Source organism: Ammospiza caudacuta, chromosome 25 (assembly GCF_027887145.1).
Source record: "Ammospiza caudacuta isolate bAmmCau1 chromosome 25, bAmmCau1.pri, whole genome shotgun sequence".
NCBI classification, from domain to species: domain Eukaryota; kingdom Metazoa; phylum Chordata; class Aves; order Passeriformes; family Passerellidae; genus Ammospiza; species Ammospiza caudacuta.
The window spans coordinates 1,265,159-1,285,337 of NC_080617.1; the positions used below are offsets into that span (position 1 = coordinate 1,265,159).

Consider the following 20,179-nt stretch of genomic DNA (forward strand, 5'->3'; position numbering starts at 1 on the left):
GGCACGGAGGAGAGATGCTGGGGATGCTCACCTCCCAAAATGCTGCCTTTTCCACCCCAAATCCTGATCAGCATCATGGGCATCCCCACGGCAGCACTGTGCTGGGGTGGGCTGGGAAGTGAGGCAGCTCCTCAAAGCAGCCTTGGGCTCGTCTTCATCCTGCTGTGGCAGCACAGCCTTGGAGTCAGTGCTGGGATTGTTGGAAATCCTCCCCAGGAGCTGTAAGGCAGGGTCACATTAACCCACGGGATGTAACTGTGGTTCTTTGGAAGGTTTGTGGTATTGGGAGCAGCACTGGTGTGGAGTGAGAGAAATTCCTGTCAGAAATATGAAAGGGAATGAGCAGCACTTGGAGTGAAATTAATGGGTGCACAAGCTGCTGGGAGCAGGAATGGAGTGATGTGTCCTGGGAGGAGGCTGGAGCTGGCAGCAGGTCAGGGCAAAAAGCCCCTGCCCTAATTCAGGCCCTGATGATGGAACAGGGGAGGGAGCGGCACTTGTCTGTCCCCGTGGTGGAGGGATCCAGGTGCCTCATGATGTTTTAAAAGCAAGTCAGCTGGAAATGTTTACCCTGTTTAGATTATAAAATCCCTAAGTTGCAAAATGAAATGGTTTTGAGGAGGGGATGTGATTTGCATTAGGAATTAAAAGAGGAGAAGGAGAGGGAGGGGAGAGGGGAGCAGGGGGACAGATGCAGATAATGGAAAGATGATGTGACAAGCATGAAGCCACCAGACCCACTGGGCTAAATTGCAAGGGTATTAAGAAAAGGTAACATTTCCCATCAGGACACAAGCCTCCTCCTGCCTCAAATGAACCTGAACTGGCTATTCTGGGAATCTCAATCTCCCAGAGTCACTGGGAGGCTGGATCCATGCCTGGTGTAAGGAGCTGAGCCCAGCAGAGAGCACTTCCTGCTGCCTGCACCCCTTCCCCCTGTGTTTGCCCCGGGGGTTATTTTTATATGATGATAAATGGAAACAATCCCTTTCCTTAATCCAAAAAGCATTATGTGCTTTTAATCTGGGCTGCCGCAGCCTCCTTGCTTTGAAGTCCCTCTCCTCCTCTGCCTACTCCCACCTGGGATCCCGTGGGGGATAACAGGATTTTTGTGCCACTGCTCAGGCTGCAATCCCCATCCTGCGGCCAGGATCTGGGGAGAGAAGCTCTGCCCTCTCCCTCCCTCCTCTCACACCCACCTGATGTCCCAGTGCCTGTAGCAGCACCAAAATCCTGATTTGTTTGGGATTTGCTCTCCTGGGATGGGCACTGCCACGGTCAGAGCTCTCCTGAGGATTTTGTGCTGTCAGTTGTCCGAGGGTGGGAGAGCATGGGAACAGGTCCACAGGGATGGATGAGCCACAAGCCCCAGTTCAGGGATTTTTGTTTCAAAACCAGGAGTCAGCCACTCTGGGCTTTCCCTTTGTGCAGCTGACAGGGAGTGAAGGGTGGGAGGATGCTGACACCATCCTTGGATGTCTCACAAAAGATGGGAGAAGGAGCCTGGTCCTGCTGGGCAAGAGAATTTATGATAAAGGAATGTCCTGGCAGCCAGGGCAGGGTATCTCCATCTGCTCCAACCATGGATATTTGCCTGGGTGCTCTCCCCTTTTCTGGCCTCTGCTGAACTCAGGAACAAAAACTCCTTGATTTCTTACCTAAGGTTTTGTTGTGGACACCTCTGACCCCAGACTCCATTGTTCCCACGTCTCTTCCATCATCTGACTGACACATGTCAGTCACTGAGGTGATTAAGTTGCTGAGCCCCCAGTGCTGGTTGTACCTGGGATGGTGAATAAAGGTATTTTCACAATAAGGGGATGTTGCAGTTCTGGTTCCTCCCTTGGGGCAGATGATGGTGCTGTGTGTCCCCAAAATGCTGTGTTTCAGTGTGTGTGGAGCTGTTGGATCTGGGGCACCATGCCCCTGCCCCAGTGTGGGTGTTGTTTGCCAGGAGTGGAGTTTTCCTGGCTGTGGCTTCAGCAGAACTGTCAGGGGGCCCTGGGAGGCTGGCAGTTGTTTCCTGAGGGCTGGTGACATGTGTTTCTCCTTTCTCCTCACAACTTTGGGAAACAGCTCCCTCCGGATCCTAACACCCTCTCTCCTCTCTCTGAACAGGAGCAGTACCACTTCTGCTACGACATAGCACTGGAATACCTGGAGTCCCTGGAGAGCAGATAGCACCTGGCCACGAGAGGGGCACCAGGGCTCGTGCAGGGCCGTGCCAGCCGTGCTTCCCAGCTGGGCACTGTGTCCCTGCTCAGGGAGACAGCCAAGGACCCTCCAGGAAACAAAAGGACATGGAGATGTGTTGGCCACTCTCCATCTTCATCCTCCGCTCTCCATCTTCCCTCCCTGCCCTGGGTGGATCCCCCAGCTCAGCCGGTTCCTTGGAGTCGCAGCCTGGCCTTGGTGCTGCTGGCTCTCTGCAGCTGCTGGAGAGGAGGCCAGGGAGGGGAGGAAGAGGAGGCCACGAGGAGCTGAGGCTGTTTCCCATCACAGAAGGATGGACACTGGGAGATGTTGCTCTTTTGTGTGTGGTACTGAAGCTGCTCCTCGAGGAGCCTGGAGGCTGCTGGAGGTTTTCCCTCGGTGGGGCTCACTCTGAGCCGGAGCAAAGCCCCCCCAGGAGCTCTGAGTTTCTGCCCCTAGGCACCATGAGTTTGATCCTCTGTTAGTTCTGTGAGTTCTGACCCTTTGTGTATCCAGCCCTGGACAGACAGGGATGAGGATGGGGGCACTGGCCATGCAATGTCCCTCTGCAGGGACTGACCTGGACCCTCCTGGTGCTTTTGCAAAGTGTTGGAGGGGATGGTTCCCCAGCATCTCCACACCTTCCTCTCCATCTGTAGCAGTGAATTCTTCCTGTGATGTCTCACTGACCCATGGGTCTGTTTTTAACCCTGCCTTTGTGCATCACTGCATTTGAAGCAAAATCCTCAAAATTCGGGTCCATCCCGAATACTCCCTGGGTGCCACCCCTGGGCAGTTGCTGGGCCTGGTGGGGCAGCAGGATTGATTTTGGGCTGAGCTGTGCCAAAGCCATGGCTGTGTGTTGGGGCTGCACAGGGGAAGGTCCCCACACTCCTGTGCCACCGGGGCTGGTGGCTGAAGGTACCTGGGGTGTTTTAGCTCCATCCTGCTGCAGGCGGATGTGAAATGGCACTTTTTCCATCTGATGTTGTGGTAATTCCAGAGATTCTGCTCTCAGCCTGGTTGTAATAAAATAAATGGCCTTGGGAAGGTGCATCCCAAGGGATCCAGGTGTGGGAACTGAGGGGAGGCTGGTTCTGTCCTGAGGCCAGGCTGAGCCCTTCACCATCACTTCTGGGGGGGATGGAGCAGAGCAGGTGAGAAACTCCTCCAGGTGCTGCAGTTTTCATGTGGGCAGCCCTGTCCTTGATCCATCTGCCCCCTTCACCCCCATCTGTGTTCCCTCCTCCAGCCGTGCTTGCCCAGGGCAGGGGCAGCTTCCCTGCCCTGCCTGCCTGGGGCTGCCCAGCCTTGCCCAGGGAATCAGGAAGGCTGCACAGCTCAAATGGCTGGAGGAGCAAACCCAGGAGATGTTTCCATCCACCTCCCAAGGGTTGAAGAGAGCAGGAAGAGCCATCCCTGCCCTCTCTGCCCTTGGACAATGTGCCACTGCTGTGGTGATGGGGATTTCAGCACCACCCCAGACCCTTGGTTCTGCCACCTCCTCCCTGAGGAATTCACAGTCTGACAATAACTTATGCCAAGGGCTATATGACATCACTCCTTCCTTCTTGCTATCCCTGCTGTCTCATCTGCAGTGTGCCCGTTCTGTCTTGTCACCAAAAGGTCTTTTTTACCCCCAAATGGTCCAGTAAAACCAGTACCTGACTACACCAGTACTCACACTGGGATAAATCTGTGTCCTTTTCCCAGTCCCCATCTCTCCATAGACCTGCCCGTGCTGTCCTAGGGAAGGTGCTGCGTGCTGGGTGCAGAAATTGATTGGTTTTGTATGAAAATGGCTGAGCTGAGCCTCCAAAATCCCTGGGAACGGGGTGGGATGCTCTGGGGGCTGTCCAGCAATGCTGCTGCCTAGGCTAAATCCTGCCTGTGGTCCAGAGGGAGGGAGCATCCCACAGGGCTCTGCAGGTAAAGTATTGCCAGAAAGAGGAAAAGGAGGAGGGGTGAAACCCCACTTAGTCCTACAGAGACTGGAGGAGTTGTATATATATTTTAAAATCAAGAGTTTTCCCTTTTTATTTTATTTTGATACATCCTTGCTTGGTGTCTCTGGGTTTTTAGGGCATCTCTGGTGAAGGGCAGATTTTGAAATCCAAGTGCTATAAAACCCAGCCCATCTCCAACTCCTACTGACATGCTCCTCTGAGATGAGGCAAGGACATCTTGTACATAGAAATCTATATATAGAAATCTATATATAAAAATATAAATACTGTTCTTAAGATGGATAATGTTTATTGGTATTACAGATTGGAGTGGTGCTTTTTTTTTTAAATAAAAACAAAAAAAAAAAAAAAAAAAGGAAAAAATTAAAACCCAAGAAAAACACCAAATTGGAACAATTTTGTCTATATGCAGTCAAAGTGATCCTAAAAGCTGGCAGCATCCCAGACCTGGTGCCAAAGGGACTTGGGACCATGAGGCAGCTCCACCATGGACGAGGATGGAGCATTGGGACTGAGGGAGGGACGTGTCTGATGTGGATTGTACCACACACATCCAGCTGTTGTTAATGGTTTTTTTATTATTTTGTTATGATATTATTTTTGGTTTTCTTTCCTTTTAAGAAAATTAATTGCATAAATAAATATTCCAAATTTGTGATGGCCTCTGGAGTTCTTTCCTGGCTCTGAGCTGGGAGCTGTGATGTGGGGAGCCCTGAGGTGCAGAAAAAGCCTCTCCCTCAGCTCTATCTTTTAAAGGGCATTTTTGGGAATAGATTTGCTGGGCCAGGTTCCTGCAAAGCCCCCATGGCTCAGAGGAGATGGGGTTGCCTTGTGCTTCCAGAGCTGTGCTTGGTGCCCTCCTGGAGGTCACAGCCACCCTGGCTGCCCACAGCTCCTGCTGGAAGAGGTGCTGTGGAGCAAAAAGAGCACCAGAGCATTTCCCAGCTGGAAAACGAAATCCTGTTGTAAGAAGAGCCTTCAGGAAAAGTTCCTGCATTGTCTTCAGTGATTTATTTATTACGAAGCAGCCTTCAGTTAAATGTGTTGTGATATGAAACACTTCCAGTAACACTTGAGTCTTAATTTAATGGAGACCAAGGAAAAAAAACCTAATTGACTTGTCAGGATTGTTTTTCATCTTTAATTAAGGCTCGTGAAGGAAGCAGTAATTACACTTTACTGATAAATAATAAAAATGGGGATCATGCAAATCAAAAGCAAGCCCTGCCCTTGGGAAGGGCTCTGGGTGTGTGGGTGCAGCCCTGGCAGGGTGTCCCTGGGGCTCAGCTCTGTGTCCCCAGGGCTGTCCTGGAGGGCAGGGTGGGCTCAGGCTGGTCTGAAGAGAGAGACAGAGCTGCTCCCAGCAGGATCCGAGAATTGTGGCTGGTGAAGGTAAAAACGGGAGCAGTTCTGTGGGGACAAGGGTGGTGGCCACTGAGTTTGGTAATTCCAGGTTCTCTGTGGCCCCAGGAGCTCAGGGGTGTGGGTGGCATCAGTGTCCTTCCTTACTTCGTTCCTGCATCTTTTGGAAGAGGCATGGACAGCCCAGAGAGCCAACAGGGCCCCAGAGCCAGGACAGGAGCAGAAGTTCAGGTGCTCATCCTGTGGAGATGTCCTGTGGAGATGTCCTTCTGTCCCACCCTGGATTCATCAGTGTCCTGGTGAGTGACCTGTTGGGGGTAGCTCGGGATGGGATGGGATAGGGTGGGACCCCTGTCCCTGTTTTGCAGAGCCAGGAGAGCTTGGCATGGGCATGGCTTGAGGCACTCAGGTCCTGCTGCTGCTCTGCCAGGCCTGGATGGATCAGAGCCACTTAAAGGGAGCACTTTGCATGTCAATAACCCATCCAAATACGTGTCCAGTGCCCAACTCTTGGCAATTGCTTGCCAGCTCAATGCCTCCTTTGTGCTGTTATCTGCAGCACACATGCCTGGTAGAGCTGGTAATAATTTCCCTAAGCCAATGTCATGGTATTGTTGGAGGTGACCTGGATATTCTCATTCCATCCACAGGCTCTTTCCCTAATCCTGGCTGACAGACAGTGCTGGAAGTGTTGGGGAGTTCAGCTCCAGCCCAGGGGTGTCAGCAGTTGGCACAGAGGTGGCAGGTGGGGTCCGCTGTGCCATCCCTCTCCACCTGCCCCGAGGGGCTGCTGTTCCCAGAGGATGCTCAGCTTTGTCCTGACTGCCCCCACCGTGGCCATCCTGCCCCTGGAGAGCCCCAAAACCTCTGCAGGACACGGGGAATGCTGTCAGGAGGGTGCCCAGAGCTCACCCAGCCCGGTGCAGAGGGCCAGGCCCAAGGCTGTCAGGGAATGGTGGACAAGCATTCCTCTTCCTCTCTTCCTGCAGGAGAAGCCAGACCCTTCCCAGGGTGGGGGTCCCACCTGGAGCCCCCATCCCTGTCCCTCCAAGCAGCTCATGGCACTTCAGCCCTCTAAAGGTTGGGCTTGTTCCTTTTGATGTGGCATGTTGGAAGCTGCCTCGAGCCAAGGGGCAGGCCAGAGGCAGGGCTGAGGGAGGCTGTGTTAACCCTCCTGACTGACCTGGCAGATGAATTAATTAAAATGAAACCAAATTCAACATGCCCATTTATCACCTGGGATGTCCCTGCAAGGCCAAGAGCTGCTGTGGCTCAGGCTGGGCTCATCCTCACCTCATCCTCATCCTCTGACCCTGAACTGCAGAGCCCTGTGGGGCTGCCCACGCCTGCCTGGATGGAACGGGACAAACCCAGCTCAGCTGGGGCTGCAACAGGACAAACCCAGCCCAGCTACCCATGGGGCTGGAACGGGACAAACCCAGCCCAGCTGCCCATGGGGCTGGAACGGGACAAACCCAGAGCAGCTGAGGCTGGAACAGGACAAACCCAGCCCAGCTGGCCCTGGGGGTTGGAATGGGACAAACGCAGCCCAGCTGGCCCTGGGGGTTGGAACGGGACAAACGCAGCCCAGCTGCCCATGGGGCTGGAACGGGACAAACCCAGAGCAGCTGGGGCTGGAACAGGACAAACCAGCCCAGCTGGCCCTGGGGGTTGGAATGGGACAAACCCAGCCCACTGCTGGTCCTGGGGGTTGGAATGGGACAAACGCAGCCCAGCTGCCCATGGGGCTGGAACGGGACAAACCCAGCCCAGCTGGCCCTGGGGGTTGGAACGGGACAAACGCAGCCCAGCTGCCCATGGGGCTGGAACGGGACAAACCCAGAGCAGCTGGGGCTGGAACAGGACAAACCAGCCCAGCTGGCCCTGGGGGTTGGAATGGGACAAACCCAGCCCACTGCTGGTCCTGGGGGTTGGAATGGGACAAACCCAGCCCAGCTGGCCCTGGGGCTGGAACGGGACAAACCCAGCCACGGGCCTGTCCCTCCTTGCTGGGTTTGTTTTTGGGGCCAGGCCTGGGCAGGGCTGGCTGGGCGGGATGATCCTGTTCCCATGGGCAGCCCAGGGCTCCTCATCCACAGCAGGCACAGGGAGCAGAGGCTGCAGAGCCCCAGGCAGGGATGTGCCCACATCCACAAGCCATGATCCCATGGCACAGAGAATTCCCACCTCTCCAATGCTCCAAGTCCTGTAGGAGAATTTGTTTAAGCAGCTTTAACTGGGCTGTAATCTCTATGCTGCTCATGTCACCTCTAAATGTTCCATCCAAAGACTCAATGGGAAGAATTTGTATTTTGAAATAAATATTTCCTCACGGTGTGCAAAATATCTAATCATGTATTTATCCTTAAGTACTTCCAAAAGTCAACATAATTATTCCAGTCCCATTAAGTTTAATTTGCAGTAAATTATGCATTTAGCTTTAAGTTGAGGTTGTTGGTTAGAGTCAAGATAAAGCTCTTGCTATTTATAAAGCAGTATTTCAGCACGGATACAAAACACAAATGCTTGGACAAGAAAATCCTGCTCTGGAAGTTTGGGGAGAATTTCAAATAGGGAGGTTAACAAAAATATCTGTAGAGTGTCTAATCACAGATGTGTGAGCACACTCAGTCAACTAAAATGAACTCCAGAACAGCTCCTGGAGGGCTGGGCTGCCAAAACAGTTTTCCTCTAGCTAAAAACTTTGATTTTTTTTTTCCTGGACATGGTTTGGAAAAAGAAATTAATCATCTAGCTTTCCTCTGTGTGTCATGTCTTCGAGGTTCACAGGACAGGGAAGGTGTTCCTGCTGGAAGAGTGGAGCAGCTTTAACCTGTGATTTTCCTGTTGTCGTAGGTGTCTCTGCAGATTAACAGCAGCAGGGAATTATCTCCCCCTTCCTGAGCAGCCTTGGGGTCCACAGGGGATCTCTGATGGACACGATGGGAGCTCAGTCAGCCCTTCCACATTAATGGCTCTGCACCCAGGTCTCCATGTGCCAGACCCTCTGCATTTCAGGGCCAATGGCCAAGTTATAATTTTTTTACGCTCCCAGGAGGTGAAGAAAGCGATGGGAGGACTTCCAACCCCAGAGAAACTGTGTTGGTGGAGCCAGTGGACTGAGCAATGCCCCTTGGAGTTTCTTGGCAGCTCTGACCCACTGGTGGGCTGGAGGATGGTCCTGCAGGTAAGGCAAGAGTGGATTTGCCAGCAGCTCCTTGTGCACGTTCTGGAGATCTCTCAGTGCTGCACCTCTGCCTTCCTAAACCCAGCCTGACTTTACCTGAGCTGCAGTGCTTGGGCTGCTCCCCTGCATGTGGCATCCTGGGGAAAGGCTGAGGGCAGCCCCTGTGCTGGGCACAGCATCTGCCAGCACTCCCTGCCACCCTGGGGATGATGATGCTGCATGTCCCTTCCCGAAGGGATGGTGTTTCAAACAGCACAAAAAGGGAATACGGAGCAGCTCATCTCCCCCTGCTCCGTGGGACACTTGATGAGGTTTCAAGAGGGATTGGCTGACTCTGCATCTCCAGGATTTCTGTTTTTACAAAATCAAATTCATTAGAAATGTCTGGCTGGGAGCTAGGTCCCATAGCCTGATTTTTTCCTCAGGATTTACACCAAGGAGTGTCCAGGTCATGGCAGGGAGGCTGGATGGCTGTGGGAAGGGCTTGGATGGGGAAGTTGCCCCTGAGGATGTGCTGGTGGCTCTGCAGACCCCTGGGAATTCACTGGTTCTGGCAGTGGAGGCTGTTGGGGTGGGATTCAGAAAATTTTTGCTCCTAGGAAGGATTAGAAAGTGTGAGAGCTTTTTCTATGTAGGCCTGGACTGACATCCTGATGTACATACACCCCAACTTCCCTGGATCTCCCTTCCACCTCCCCTGCAGCTCACTCTGTGGAGGTGGAAGAGCGCCAGGGGGTCAGCAGGAGCCTCCTATGAAACAGGGATTTAAGCACTGAAATGTAGAAACTTTTCCAGAATCATTTCACAGCAAATTTCACACCTTGTTTTGGTTTGGGTTTGGTTTGTACTTTTTTCCTTTTTTTATTTTATTTTAACTTTTTTTAAAGGAGGACATATTTTACCCTGTCAGAATTTTCTCCTGACTTGCCCCTAGAGACCAAACCCTTCTGGGCATCTCTCCAAGCACCCCTCCTGAGCCAGCCCCTGGTCCTGTCCCTACAGCTGTCATGGGATCTCCAGCCAAGCTCCAGAGATGCTGCCTGAGCCCAGTGATCCAGGTGCTGCCCTGCCAGAGCAAATGGGGACCCTGGGAATGTTCTTGTGCAGGAGAGCAGGGCCATGGCCCCTTCCAGGGATGTGCTTTAGTGGTGGGTTTGGCAGTGCCAGGTTCATGGCTGGACTTGATGATCTTAGAATCCTAAATCATGGAGTGGTTTGGGTTGGAAGGACCTCAAAGCCCATTCAGTGCCACCCCTGCCATGGCAGGGACACTGTCCCAGGCTGCTCCCAGCCCCAGTATGTTGTTGTTATATTTCTAGAGTCCCATACCTTCTGAGTGGGTTTCTCACACGCAGCTCTTCACAGCAGTGCTGTTCCTGCTGCTTCACCAGGGCTCCTCAGAGGCTCTCCCTGACCAGCCAGCCCACCCCCTTTTATCCCAGTTATCTTCATTAGCCACAGCTGCCACCCAATTATACGATACATAGATTTTACTGAGACTCATAGGCCACTTATACAATACATGGGTTTTACTATGGCTCAAAGGCCACCTATACAATACAAATAGGATTCAATGGCCACCTATACCAGTGTCCAGCCTAGCCTTGGGCACTGCCAGCGATCCAGGGTGGGATGGATCCCACAGCTGCTCTGGGCACCCTGTTCCCCCTTTACTTACAGGACTTTTCCAGCCTGAATGGCTCTGTGGTTCCATGGTTGTGATTCCCAGCTCCCCAGAGCTGTTTGCAGGCACAGCCCCTGCCCCTGCCCCACGGTGCTGCAGGGAACCAGGGCCAGGAGGAGGCTGGGGAAGCCAAGAGGAACTGCTGCATCCATGGCCATGAAACATCCAGGAGTTCCACAGCGAGGGGCTGCAGGGCATCTCCAGACCGGGGCAAGGCCAAGGTATGAACTTACCATCAAATCATGCCCCTCATTTTGCTTTCTCTTTCCTGGGAGCTCTCAGAGGCCATTAAAGGAAGCAGGAGATGTTTGCAAGGTTAAGAGACTCGGTGTCTCAACTCACCAGAAGGTCTGCAGTAATTTACAGCTGCAGGCAGCCAGTGCCAGTGCTCTTCATGGGGGGAAGGGAAATGCAATTTAAGAGAACACAAATAAATAAGAAGCTGCAGCAGCCAACACTCTCTGATTTAATCCCAGCCCACGAGAAAGATTTATTCTGTTATCTGACAGTTTGATCACTCCAGGAATCCCATAGGTCAACCCATATCTACTGTTATTATCTCTGGGCTGTTTCCACCAAGATGCACACGGAAGATTTGTTAAAGAAATGAACCGAGAAGGGCATTGATAGGAGGGTAATGGATGGACCCCCAGGGACCCCTGTCCTGGAGGGAACTCCAGATGCTGCTCCATGGCCTGGGTGGGCTGGGGATGGACAGGAGGCCCTGGGCTCCCTCAGAACTGCAGAGCTGGAGATCCCAGCTGGTCATCCTGGGATCAGGACTGCAGAGCTGAAGATCCCAGTTGTTCATCTCAGAGGCTGCTGTGTGGAGTTGCTCTGGGAGGAACTGGAGGACCTTTCCATTGGGAAAAGCCTTGTGAGATACCAGTGTTAAGGGGCTGGAATTCCTGGGGCCATGCAGGTGCTGCTGGGACGGTTTGCTGCTCTCGATGCCTCTTGCCTTGATGCCAGAAAAGGCTCAGTGGGAAGAATCCCTTTAAAACTCCAGGGAAGAAACTGTGCAGGCTGGAAGCCTGGGGTGCACCTGCCCCCTGACTCCCACCCTGTGGCTCTCCCTTTCACCCTTCCCAAAGCTCCTGTCCCCTCTCTTCCACCTCTCTGGGAGGAGCCACCACAAACACCCTCTGTGGCACTTCTTTGCCCATCTGGATTATTTCTGCAGATTAACCCTTTCTCAGCCCTTCCCCACTGCTTCCCTCACTAATAATTCCCCAGTGCAGCGTGTGCCTTTTGCTGTCTGGGCTGCCTGGGAATGGCACCAGGAGCCACGGGAAGCTCTCCCACGCAGCCAGGCACGTAGCCACAGAGACATATGCAGGGGGAAGTGCAGCCTGTTCCAGCAAACAGCCCGAGTGCAGGGACACAAACACACACAAATAAACAGGTTCATACCCCCAGTGCGCCTCAAACGCATCCACACAGGCAGATGCTTTAGTGGCGCTGGCTGGAGCCACTCAGAGTCACAAAAACGCAGGGTGAAGGACAGAATTCCCCCTTCCCTGCTCCCACAGCAAGAGAAAATGCAAGGCTGGGACACAAATACCTTGAATTTCCTGCATTGGCTGCCCTGGTGCCAGACCATTTGGCAAAGGTCCCTCTTGGTTTGAGTTTCTCTGCTGAAATCAAATCTTGCCAAGCTCCAGAAGCTGCGGTTGTTTGCAAACCTGTCCTTGCCCAATTTCATGCCTTTCACAGGTTTTTTCACTTGGAGAAAGGCTGGCCTGAGGCTGCACAAGGGTGGGCAGGAAACTGCTGGCCCGGGAGAGCGTGTGGGACGGGTAGATGGAAGCCTAATTAGTGGCGTTGCTTTAATTGAGCACAGGAAGGGGTTGGAGATTGCATTTTCTGTGGGAAAATGTTGTTTTCCTTTTGATCCAAGGTTTCTCCAGCATTAACTAAATACTGCTGATAGCCTGGCTGGGCTGTGTGCCCCATGCCAAGAGGGGAAGGTGTTTGACTTGGCTCCAAAAGGAGAGATTTTGCAAGGAAAAGTGAGCCAGGGTCTTTCCCCTGGGATGATACCCAGGGTGGGAGCAGAGGGGCTTGGACACTGCCCGCTGGGAGCTGGGGTTTGCTTCAGCTGTGGGTGCTCTGGGACCCCAAAATGTCAAGTTTCATAGGGAAAAGAGAAAAAATTCTGAATGTGCCTGCGAAGGAAGGAGCAAAGCTCAGAAAAGATCAGGCCGGTGCTTTTAATTTTTATGTTTTCATTCTGTAATTCTAAATGTTTCCCCCTGAGGAGCTCACAGAGCTCTGTGTTGACATTGGCTCTGTGGGCAAGAGGGAGATTTGTGTTAGACCTCAAAGCATTTTTTTATCAAAATAAAAAGTAGCATCAAAAGGGGAATAACAGAACCCTGTGAGTGTTGAAACCTGATGTTTCCTGGTCCTTCCCCCACCTCCCAAACCCAAACAGGTTTAGCAGAGCTTGGAGAGCATTGCCAGGGGAGCTCTGTGGGTTGACCCCAGTGCCTGTGCACAGATCCCTCCTGAGCCCAGCATGTCCCACCCAGTGCCAGGGCTGCTGCAGCCCCCAGCCCAGGGGGCCCTGAAACGGCTGGGGCTGCAGAAACCTGGGAGGAGGGGAGGCTTGGATGGCACTGCTGCCTCCATGGTTGGACTTGATAACTTTAAAGACTTTTCCAGCCAAAATCCTTCTGTGCTCTTCCCTCTGGGTGGGACAAGCCGTGCTGGCTGTGCCTCATCTCCTGCTGTTTGCACCCAGGGGAGCAGCCTCTGCCAGGCTCTGCTGCTCCTGCTCTGCCTCTGGCTGTGCCTCTGGCTGTGGCTGTGCCTCTGGCTGTTCCTCTGGCTGTGGCTGTGCCTCTGGCTGTGCCTCTGGCTGTGGCTGTGCCTCTGGCTGTGCCTCTGGCTGTGGCTGTGCCTCTGGCTGTGGCTGTGCCTCTGGCTGTGCCTCTGGCTGTGCCTCTGCCTCTGGCTCTGGCTGTGCCTCTGGCTCTGGCTCTGGCTGTGCCTCTGGCTCTGGCTGTGCCTCTGGCTCTGGCTGTGCCTCTGCCTCTGGCTGTGCCTCTGCCTCTGGCTGTGCCTCTGCCTCTGGCTGTGCCTCTGGCTGTGCCTCTGGCTGTGCCTCTGGCTCTGGTTCTGGTTCTGGTTCTGGCTCTGGCTGAGCTCAGGGGCCCTGGCCAGGAGCTGGCAGTGTCACTGGGATGTCACAATCAGCCAGCACTGACCTGCAGCCCTTTCTCTTCTCCTTTACCCCCTGCTCCTTGCAGGTGATGCCACGGCAGAGCCTGTGCCAGGGCAGGCAGGGGTGCTGCTCAGGGCCACCCTGCAGGGCAGGGAATGCAGCTGTGCCCCAGCCCAGGCCAGGCAGGGCTCAGGGGGCTCCAAGGGCTCTGCTCAGGGCAGCAGCAGGGACGCTCTGCATGGGGCTGAGCTGAGTTTCTCCATTTAATTTCCCCTCCTGACGTTTCCATCCTCACCTCTCAGGCTCTCTGTGGGGCACTTTGCTGCCTGTGAGCTGCACTGCATTCAGTCCTGAGCTCAGCAGAAGGAAAAGGACTGACTGCCCAAAGTTCTGAGTGAACCCTGGCAGAGGGTTCAGCTTTTCCAGTGCCTGGAGCTGGCTGGGCTCCCCTGGGGCATGACCCTGCTCACTGCTCCCAGCATCCCTGGATGTGCCAAGGGATGCCACCCCCTGGCACAAAACCTGGGGGCCCCAAACCCTGGTTAGGTGTTCCCAGACCCTCAGGATAAAGGGCAGGTGTCAGCTCAGGAGCAAAATTTGCCTGGAGCGTGGGGCTGTGCTTTGGCTCTGTCCTCAGGGCTGTGTCACCTGGGGAGGGGACAGTGTGGGGCTGTGCCAGCAGCAGGGAAACAGCCCAGGTGCTCACCCAGAGCCAGGACTTGGTGCCCAGCACTTAATGAGAGTCCAAGGAATTAAATTTTTTCCAAAAATTGTGCTCAAGGCTTGGGCTGTTCCCATGTGGGAGCGTTCTGCTGATGCCAAGGAGCAGCTTGGCAGGGATGGACCTGCGTGCCCTGCCCGGGGTGGGCAGCATCAGCTCCCCCCGGCTGATGGTCAGCCTCTGTCCTGCTGCACTTGGGGCTGCTCTGGCCAGGAAATGTCTCCAGTTCCACTTCCAAACTGTCCTGGGGCTTTTGCAGAGGTGGCTGTGCCAGGAGGATGGCCTGGACAGTGGAAAATCCAATCCCTCAGACTTCCTTGGCCCTTCCATGCCTCTTGTGCCATCAATGCCCAGCAGGGCTGGGGCAGGGTTGGAGCAGGGTTGGAGCAGGGCTGGGGCAGGGTTAGAATAGGGCTGGGGCAGGATTGGGGCAGGGTTAGAACAGGGCTGGGGCAGGGTTGGAGCAGGGCTGGGGCAGGGTTAGAACAGGGCTGGGGCAGGATTAGAGCAGGATTGGGGCAGGGTTAGAATAGGGCTGGGGCAGGGTTAGAACAGCGTTGGAGCAGGGCTCTGTGTGCTGGCATCAGAACCAAGGCACAGGGGGGATGACAGAAGGGCTTAATGAGGGTTTGAAAGAAACATCTTGTAAACTTTGGAGCAAAGGAGCTGCAGTTTGATTTGAACATGTTTGCTTGGCAGGGGCTGCCCGGGCCCCTGCTGCTGCTGCTGCTTTTACTGGTGCTAATTAGGCAGATTTCCATCCTGCCAGTCACAGGCGAGGCCCAGCAGGGCCAGCATCCCCTGCCAGTGCCTGAGGGGTCCCTGTGTCCCCTGCCAGCCCTGGCTGGAGGTGGCTCACAGCCTGGGGACAGCTCAGGTGGCAGCTGGGCCCCCGGGATGGTGACACAGGGGCCCTGGCTGGGTGCCTGCCGGGGCAAAGCACTGGGGGTGCTGATGGACGATGCTGCCAAAGCCCTGGGACCATCCCCAGGCAGCCAGAGACCCTGCCTTGCCCAGAGCACCCCGAGGCTTTGATGGCCCAGGACAGGAGCACTCAGAGATCTCTGCAAGTTTGGGACTAATCCCACTCACACGAGATGTGACAATGGTCACAAGGATCTTCAGGGTGAGAGAGAGATGAGAATGTTGACTTCATGTTCAGAAGGCTTGATTTATTATTTCATGATGTATATATTACATTATAACTATACTAAAAAGAAATAGAAGGATAAGTTCTCAGAAGACTAGCTAGGCTAAGAATAGAAAAGAATGAATAACAAAGATCTGTGTCCCGGCAGAGAGTGAGACCCAGCTCTGCCATGAGTGGTCAGTAAATCCAAACATCCACAGGAGACCAATCACGGATCCACCTGTTGCATTCCACAGCAGCAGATAACCATTGTTTACATTTTGCTGCTGAGGCCACAGCTTCTCAGAAGGGGGAAAAATCCTAAAGAAAGGATTTTTCACAAAAGATGTCTGTGACACACAGGACTCATCCCACAGGCACTTTCCCTTCCGCTGCCACCATCTGCCTCTTCTAAAGCTTGGTAGATATTTCCTCTCCCCTTCCCTCTTCCTCCTTTTAGGCAAACCCCTGCAATAACCCAAACATCTGCAATAACACCTCCCCTCACCCCAAAAACACTTTCCATTTTCTTTTTCCCTGGCCCAGCTCCACTGCCAGGGTGGCTGTTTGGGGACAGTGGAGGGAAGTGGCACTGCCCTGCCTGTGCCACACCTGTCCCAAAGCTGTTGTGGCCCTTTTGCAAGCTGTTCTCTGGTGTCCCAGCAGCGCACAGGTGGGGTCGCCAGGGTAATCCATCCATTGCTTTAATGTTTGTGGGGAGACAGGTCCCTCTTAATCCATGAGGGTGTCATTAAAAGGAAAAATGTTTGGTTCCGGGGCCTCACTGGCCTTTCTGAACTACATAAAATGTAATCAGCAGCTCCCTTGGGGTTTTAACCCTTTTTTGATGCACAGCTCTGTATCCACAGAAGTGGCAGCAGACCTAGAGGGAAGGGCCTGATAAAGAAATCAGGCAGGAATAGCCCAAAAGTGGTGTCTGAGTGCCTTTGGTGGATGTGCTGCTGCTGTGATGGAGCAGGTGAGGGCCTCACAAGATGCTTTGGGATCTTCAGGCAAAATGTCGGTATTGAAGCCAACATTCCTCATGTCCAAAGCCTGGAGATGGCATGGCCTCCCCACTTTGGGCTCTCTCTGGGACACCCAGGTTCTCCAAGCTGGAGACAGCCCAGCCCACAGTGGCACATGGGGTTTGGAGAGGCTCCATCCAAGCAGCCCCTGTAGCCCCTGCCAGAGCCCTGTGGGCACACGGGGACAGGCTGGGGACACTCTGCTCCCACCCAGCCCTGCATCCCTGGGACTGCCACCACTGCCTCCCTTTGGCACCCTGGCATCAGCAGCAGGGCTGGCTCTGTTCCCATGGGCATGGCAAACTCCAGAAACAAGGTGTGAGCCCAGGGATGCTGCATTTCCACCCTGCCTGGTGCTCCTGCAGGCACAGCGCTCTGCTGTGGGGCTTTTCTTGTCTCCTGAGATGATGAGCTCTGCAGAACTCCTCTGAGGGGTGCAAAGGGAGCACTCAGCCACGGGGACCTGCTGCAGGAACCAAGTCCTGACAGTGAGTGGGGGTCTGGCTGGCTGAAGCACCCCCTTTACATCCATACAGGCAGAGCAATCCCCCAAGGAGCTTGGTGCAGGTTGTGCACCTCTAGTGCGAGTTAAACTGGAATTAGAGAGCTGCAATCTGGCTCTGCTGGAGTAACTGGGCAAGGTGTGGAGTCCAGGTTTGACAGCAAGGCCACAGCCAGACACAGAACCTGCAGTAAGAGCCACAACCTCATAGAATCTTTTAGGTTGGAAAATCCCTCTGAGATCGAGTCCAACACTTCCAAACCCATCACTGACCTGGCCTCAAGTGCCACATCCACATGGCTTTTAAATCCCTCCCAGGTTCATTAATGCACAAGTTCTTCCCAAAGCAAAGGTCTTCCCCAGGCAGACTTTTAGGAGTGCCGGGGGTAGGACAGTCAGGATGGACACAGACCAGAGATCTCTGCAGCCAGGGCTGGGAACTTGTGGTTTATTGCAAAGGGCCTGGGTGCAGGGCCCTGCTGGGAGCTGCCAGCCACAGCTCAGAGCTGGCCCAAAAGAAGAGAGGGGGAGAGAGGATGAGAGAGCGAGAGAGTAAAAGGAGGATAAGAGAGTAAGAGTGTGAGGTTCCCGTTACAATACCATAAATCTTCTGTGTTGAATATTCTCATTATCACTAACCAATCTAGTCCAAGATACAAATCCTACAGCATTTACATACAGCCCATAAGAATCATTACATTACCACACTGGGTTACATTTTAAACCCTAAAAACTCCTCTTTGGGCCCCTTCTGCCAAGCTGGCAGGGTCTGCTCTGAGCCTTGGGCCTGTCTGCAAGCAGAGGGGATTGTTTGATCCAAAGGGGATCACCTTCAGCTGGCCATGCCATTGTTTTCCAGTTGTTCAGTAATTGAGGGATCTCAAAGTTTGCTTTCATTTCAATCTCACTTATAGTTTCCATACTCTCAAAATCTTTTGCCAGGCAATCATATTTATAAGGCTTTCCTGTTTCATCTTCCCCATGCAGACTCTTTTGGCAGCCTGGCTGTGTCTGTGGCAGCTCAGGGGATGCTCATGAGTGGGGACAGCTCATGAGTGAAGTGTGTTGTTGTCAGCAGTGACGATGACTCGGACAGTGGAGCTTATAGGGATGAAACCACGGTGGTCGACTTCTAGCAGGTGGAAGTGTCCTAAGGGTAAATCTGTAGTGGGGATTATGTAGGAGTCCAATGTCAGGTCTTTGAGATGAGTGTATTGATAGGTTCAGTACCATTGGTGACCGATGGCTTTTAGGGTCAGATCAGGTTCGTTGATGTTGTCTGTCATGTAGAGGATTTGTAAGGACAGTAGGGCGAGCATGACCAGCACTATGGCTGGGAGGATCGTTGAGACGAGGTCGATTTCTTGTGCATCAGCTGTACTTGATGACAGTTTTTCGTAAGTATCTGGATTAATAGGTAGAGGACTCGGCTGCAGATTGCCAGTGCAACCATTAGGGTGTGGTCATGGAATCCTATCAGTTCTTCTATGATAGGCAAGGAAGCATCTTGGAAGTTTAGTTGTGAGTGGCTGGCCATGTTTAGGTAGAGATGTGCTGGGTTTTCACCTGCAATTTAGCCCAGGCTGGCCCTGTCCCACGCAGGGACAGGGTGGGACACTCTGGCCTGGCTCTGCTCTGCTCCCGGGGCGCTGGCAGCGCTTGGAGCTCCACCTATTGCTGCTCATGGGCTGTGTGGGGACTCGTGTAAAACGGGCATTTATGGAACTCCTCACACGTGTGAGCAGGAACTCGGAGTAAATCGGGAGTTACTTGCTTTTCCCAGTAATGCAGGGAAGATGAATGCTGTGGAGAGTGACTGCTGGCTTTTGGGCACAGCTTTTGCTGCTCGGGCTGAACTCCCATTTGCAGCCAGGGTTTTCCCAGTCCCAGCAGCTGCTTCATTCCCGTCCCGGGTCCTGTGCCCCCTCAGCTGTCACAGGGCCCATCCCGTCACATTCGGGACAGTCGGGCTGGGAGCTGCTCCCTGGGCTCAGCTCTCCCCCAGCTCCTGCAGAAACCCCTTTGGCAGCGGGAAGGATGCACCAAAGGCCTGAGCCTGCCGGGCCTCCAGGGCTGTTCCTGCGTGCTCTGGGGAGCCCCGAGCCCGGCACAGCCTCATCCCCTTCCCCGAGAGCCGCAGGGCAGCTCCTCTGCATCCCCGAGCGCCTCACTCCCCACTGAGAGCGCTTAATTACCTGTAATTACCCCCGACTTGGCTTTAAGCGCTCCCCAATAACACATCCTGATTAGGGAAGGAGGAACACATCCTGCCAGCGCTGCGACACCCTGAACTTTCCTTCCCTGGGTTCAGTTTTCAGGCGGAATTCGGTGGCTCTGTGTCTGTGCTGGCAGCCCGTGGTCACTGGGAGCATCTCTCCAGGGCAGGCACAGCCTCCAGAGGCTGGGGAGGAGATGGAGATGGAGATGCATTATCCAACGTTCTGCAGCCGGCTGGGACAGCTCTCATGGTACTGTCTCTCCTGAGCTCCATCCTGCTCAGACCCCTTCTAGACCCTTCTGCCCTCTCTGTCACCCCTGTGGTTTTTCTCTTTTCTCTCCATACATTGATATAATGGGGTGAAATTAAACTGCCTCAGGAAGGAAAAAAATTCTAATGGCAAAATCTGTTTGACCATGGAATAATCTTCCAGGGGAAATGGTGGGAGCTTTATTACTTCAGTCATTTACAGCTGGGCTGGGCAGAAACACTGGGAAAGAAAATAAAGGGGGAAATGCTGTAGATGCAAGAGTGCCTGGGTTTGAGGGCTCTTGTACTGGGAGATGTCTGACCCTGTGTATCCTGAGATGCCAGGGCACGCTCAGAGGTGGGAAATCCACTGTTAACGAGGGGTTGCTCTGTGATAAGGAGGCAAGATTTCTCATAGCCCCAGGTATCACAGTGTTTAAAGGAATCCCAGCTGCCTGGCTCTGCCAGCTCACCTGTGGGTTGCCCAGCTCGGTATCCAGCCTTTATTGTTATGGAAAATCGACAGTTAGGAATTGAAGGCTGATTTTAGCTGCTGACATTTATTGCTGATATAAAATACGATCTCTCCTCTCCTCGGGCTGTGCAAACACAGCTCCTGCAGGGCCCCTGAGGGGCGCTGGGCTGGGCTGGGCTGGGCTGGGTTTAGCAGGGCTGGGCTGGGCTGGGTTTAGCTGGGCTGGGCTGGGCTGGGCTGGGCTGGGCTGGGCTGGGCAGAGCTGGGTTTAGCAGGGCTGGGTTTAGCAGGGCTG

At 53.8% G+C, this 20,179-nt stretch overlaps 2 protein-coding genes across 3 annotated transcripts in view; one reads left to right on the forward strand and one right to left on the reverse strand.

Moving 5' to 3' along the window:
* Positions 1-4,540, forward strand: part of PTPRU (protein tyrosine phosphatase receptor type U) — a 56,975-nt gene extending 52,435 nt beyond the window's left edge. For both annotated transcript variants that reach the window (XM_058819899.1, XM_058819900.1), the window contains one exon: positions 2,119-4,540. In XM_058819899.1, coding sequence (XP_058675882.1) covers positions 2,119-2,181 — 63 coding nt within the window. In that variant the 3' untranslated portion in view covers positions 2,182-4,540. The remainder of the gene's footprint in view (positions 1-2,118) is intronic.
* Positions 4,541-17,991: 13,451 nt separating this feature from the next.
* LOC131568009 (cytochrome c oxidase subunit 2-like) lies at positions 17,992-18,479 on the reverse strand. Its single transcript, XM_058819848.1, is given in 2 exon segments — positions 17,992-18,341; positions 18,344-18,479. Coding segments are annotated over 2 exon segments (486 nt in total).
* Positions 18,480-20,179: the final 1,700 nt, after the last annotated feature.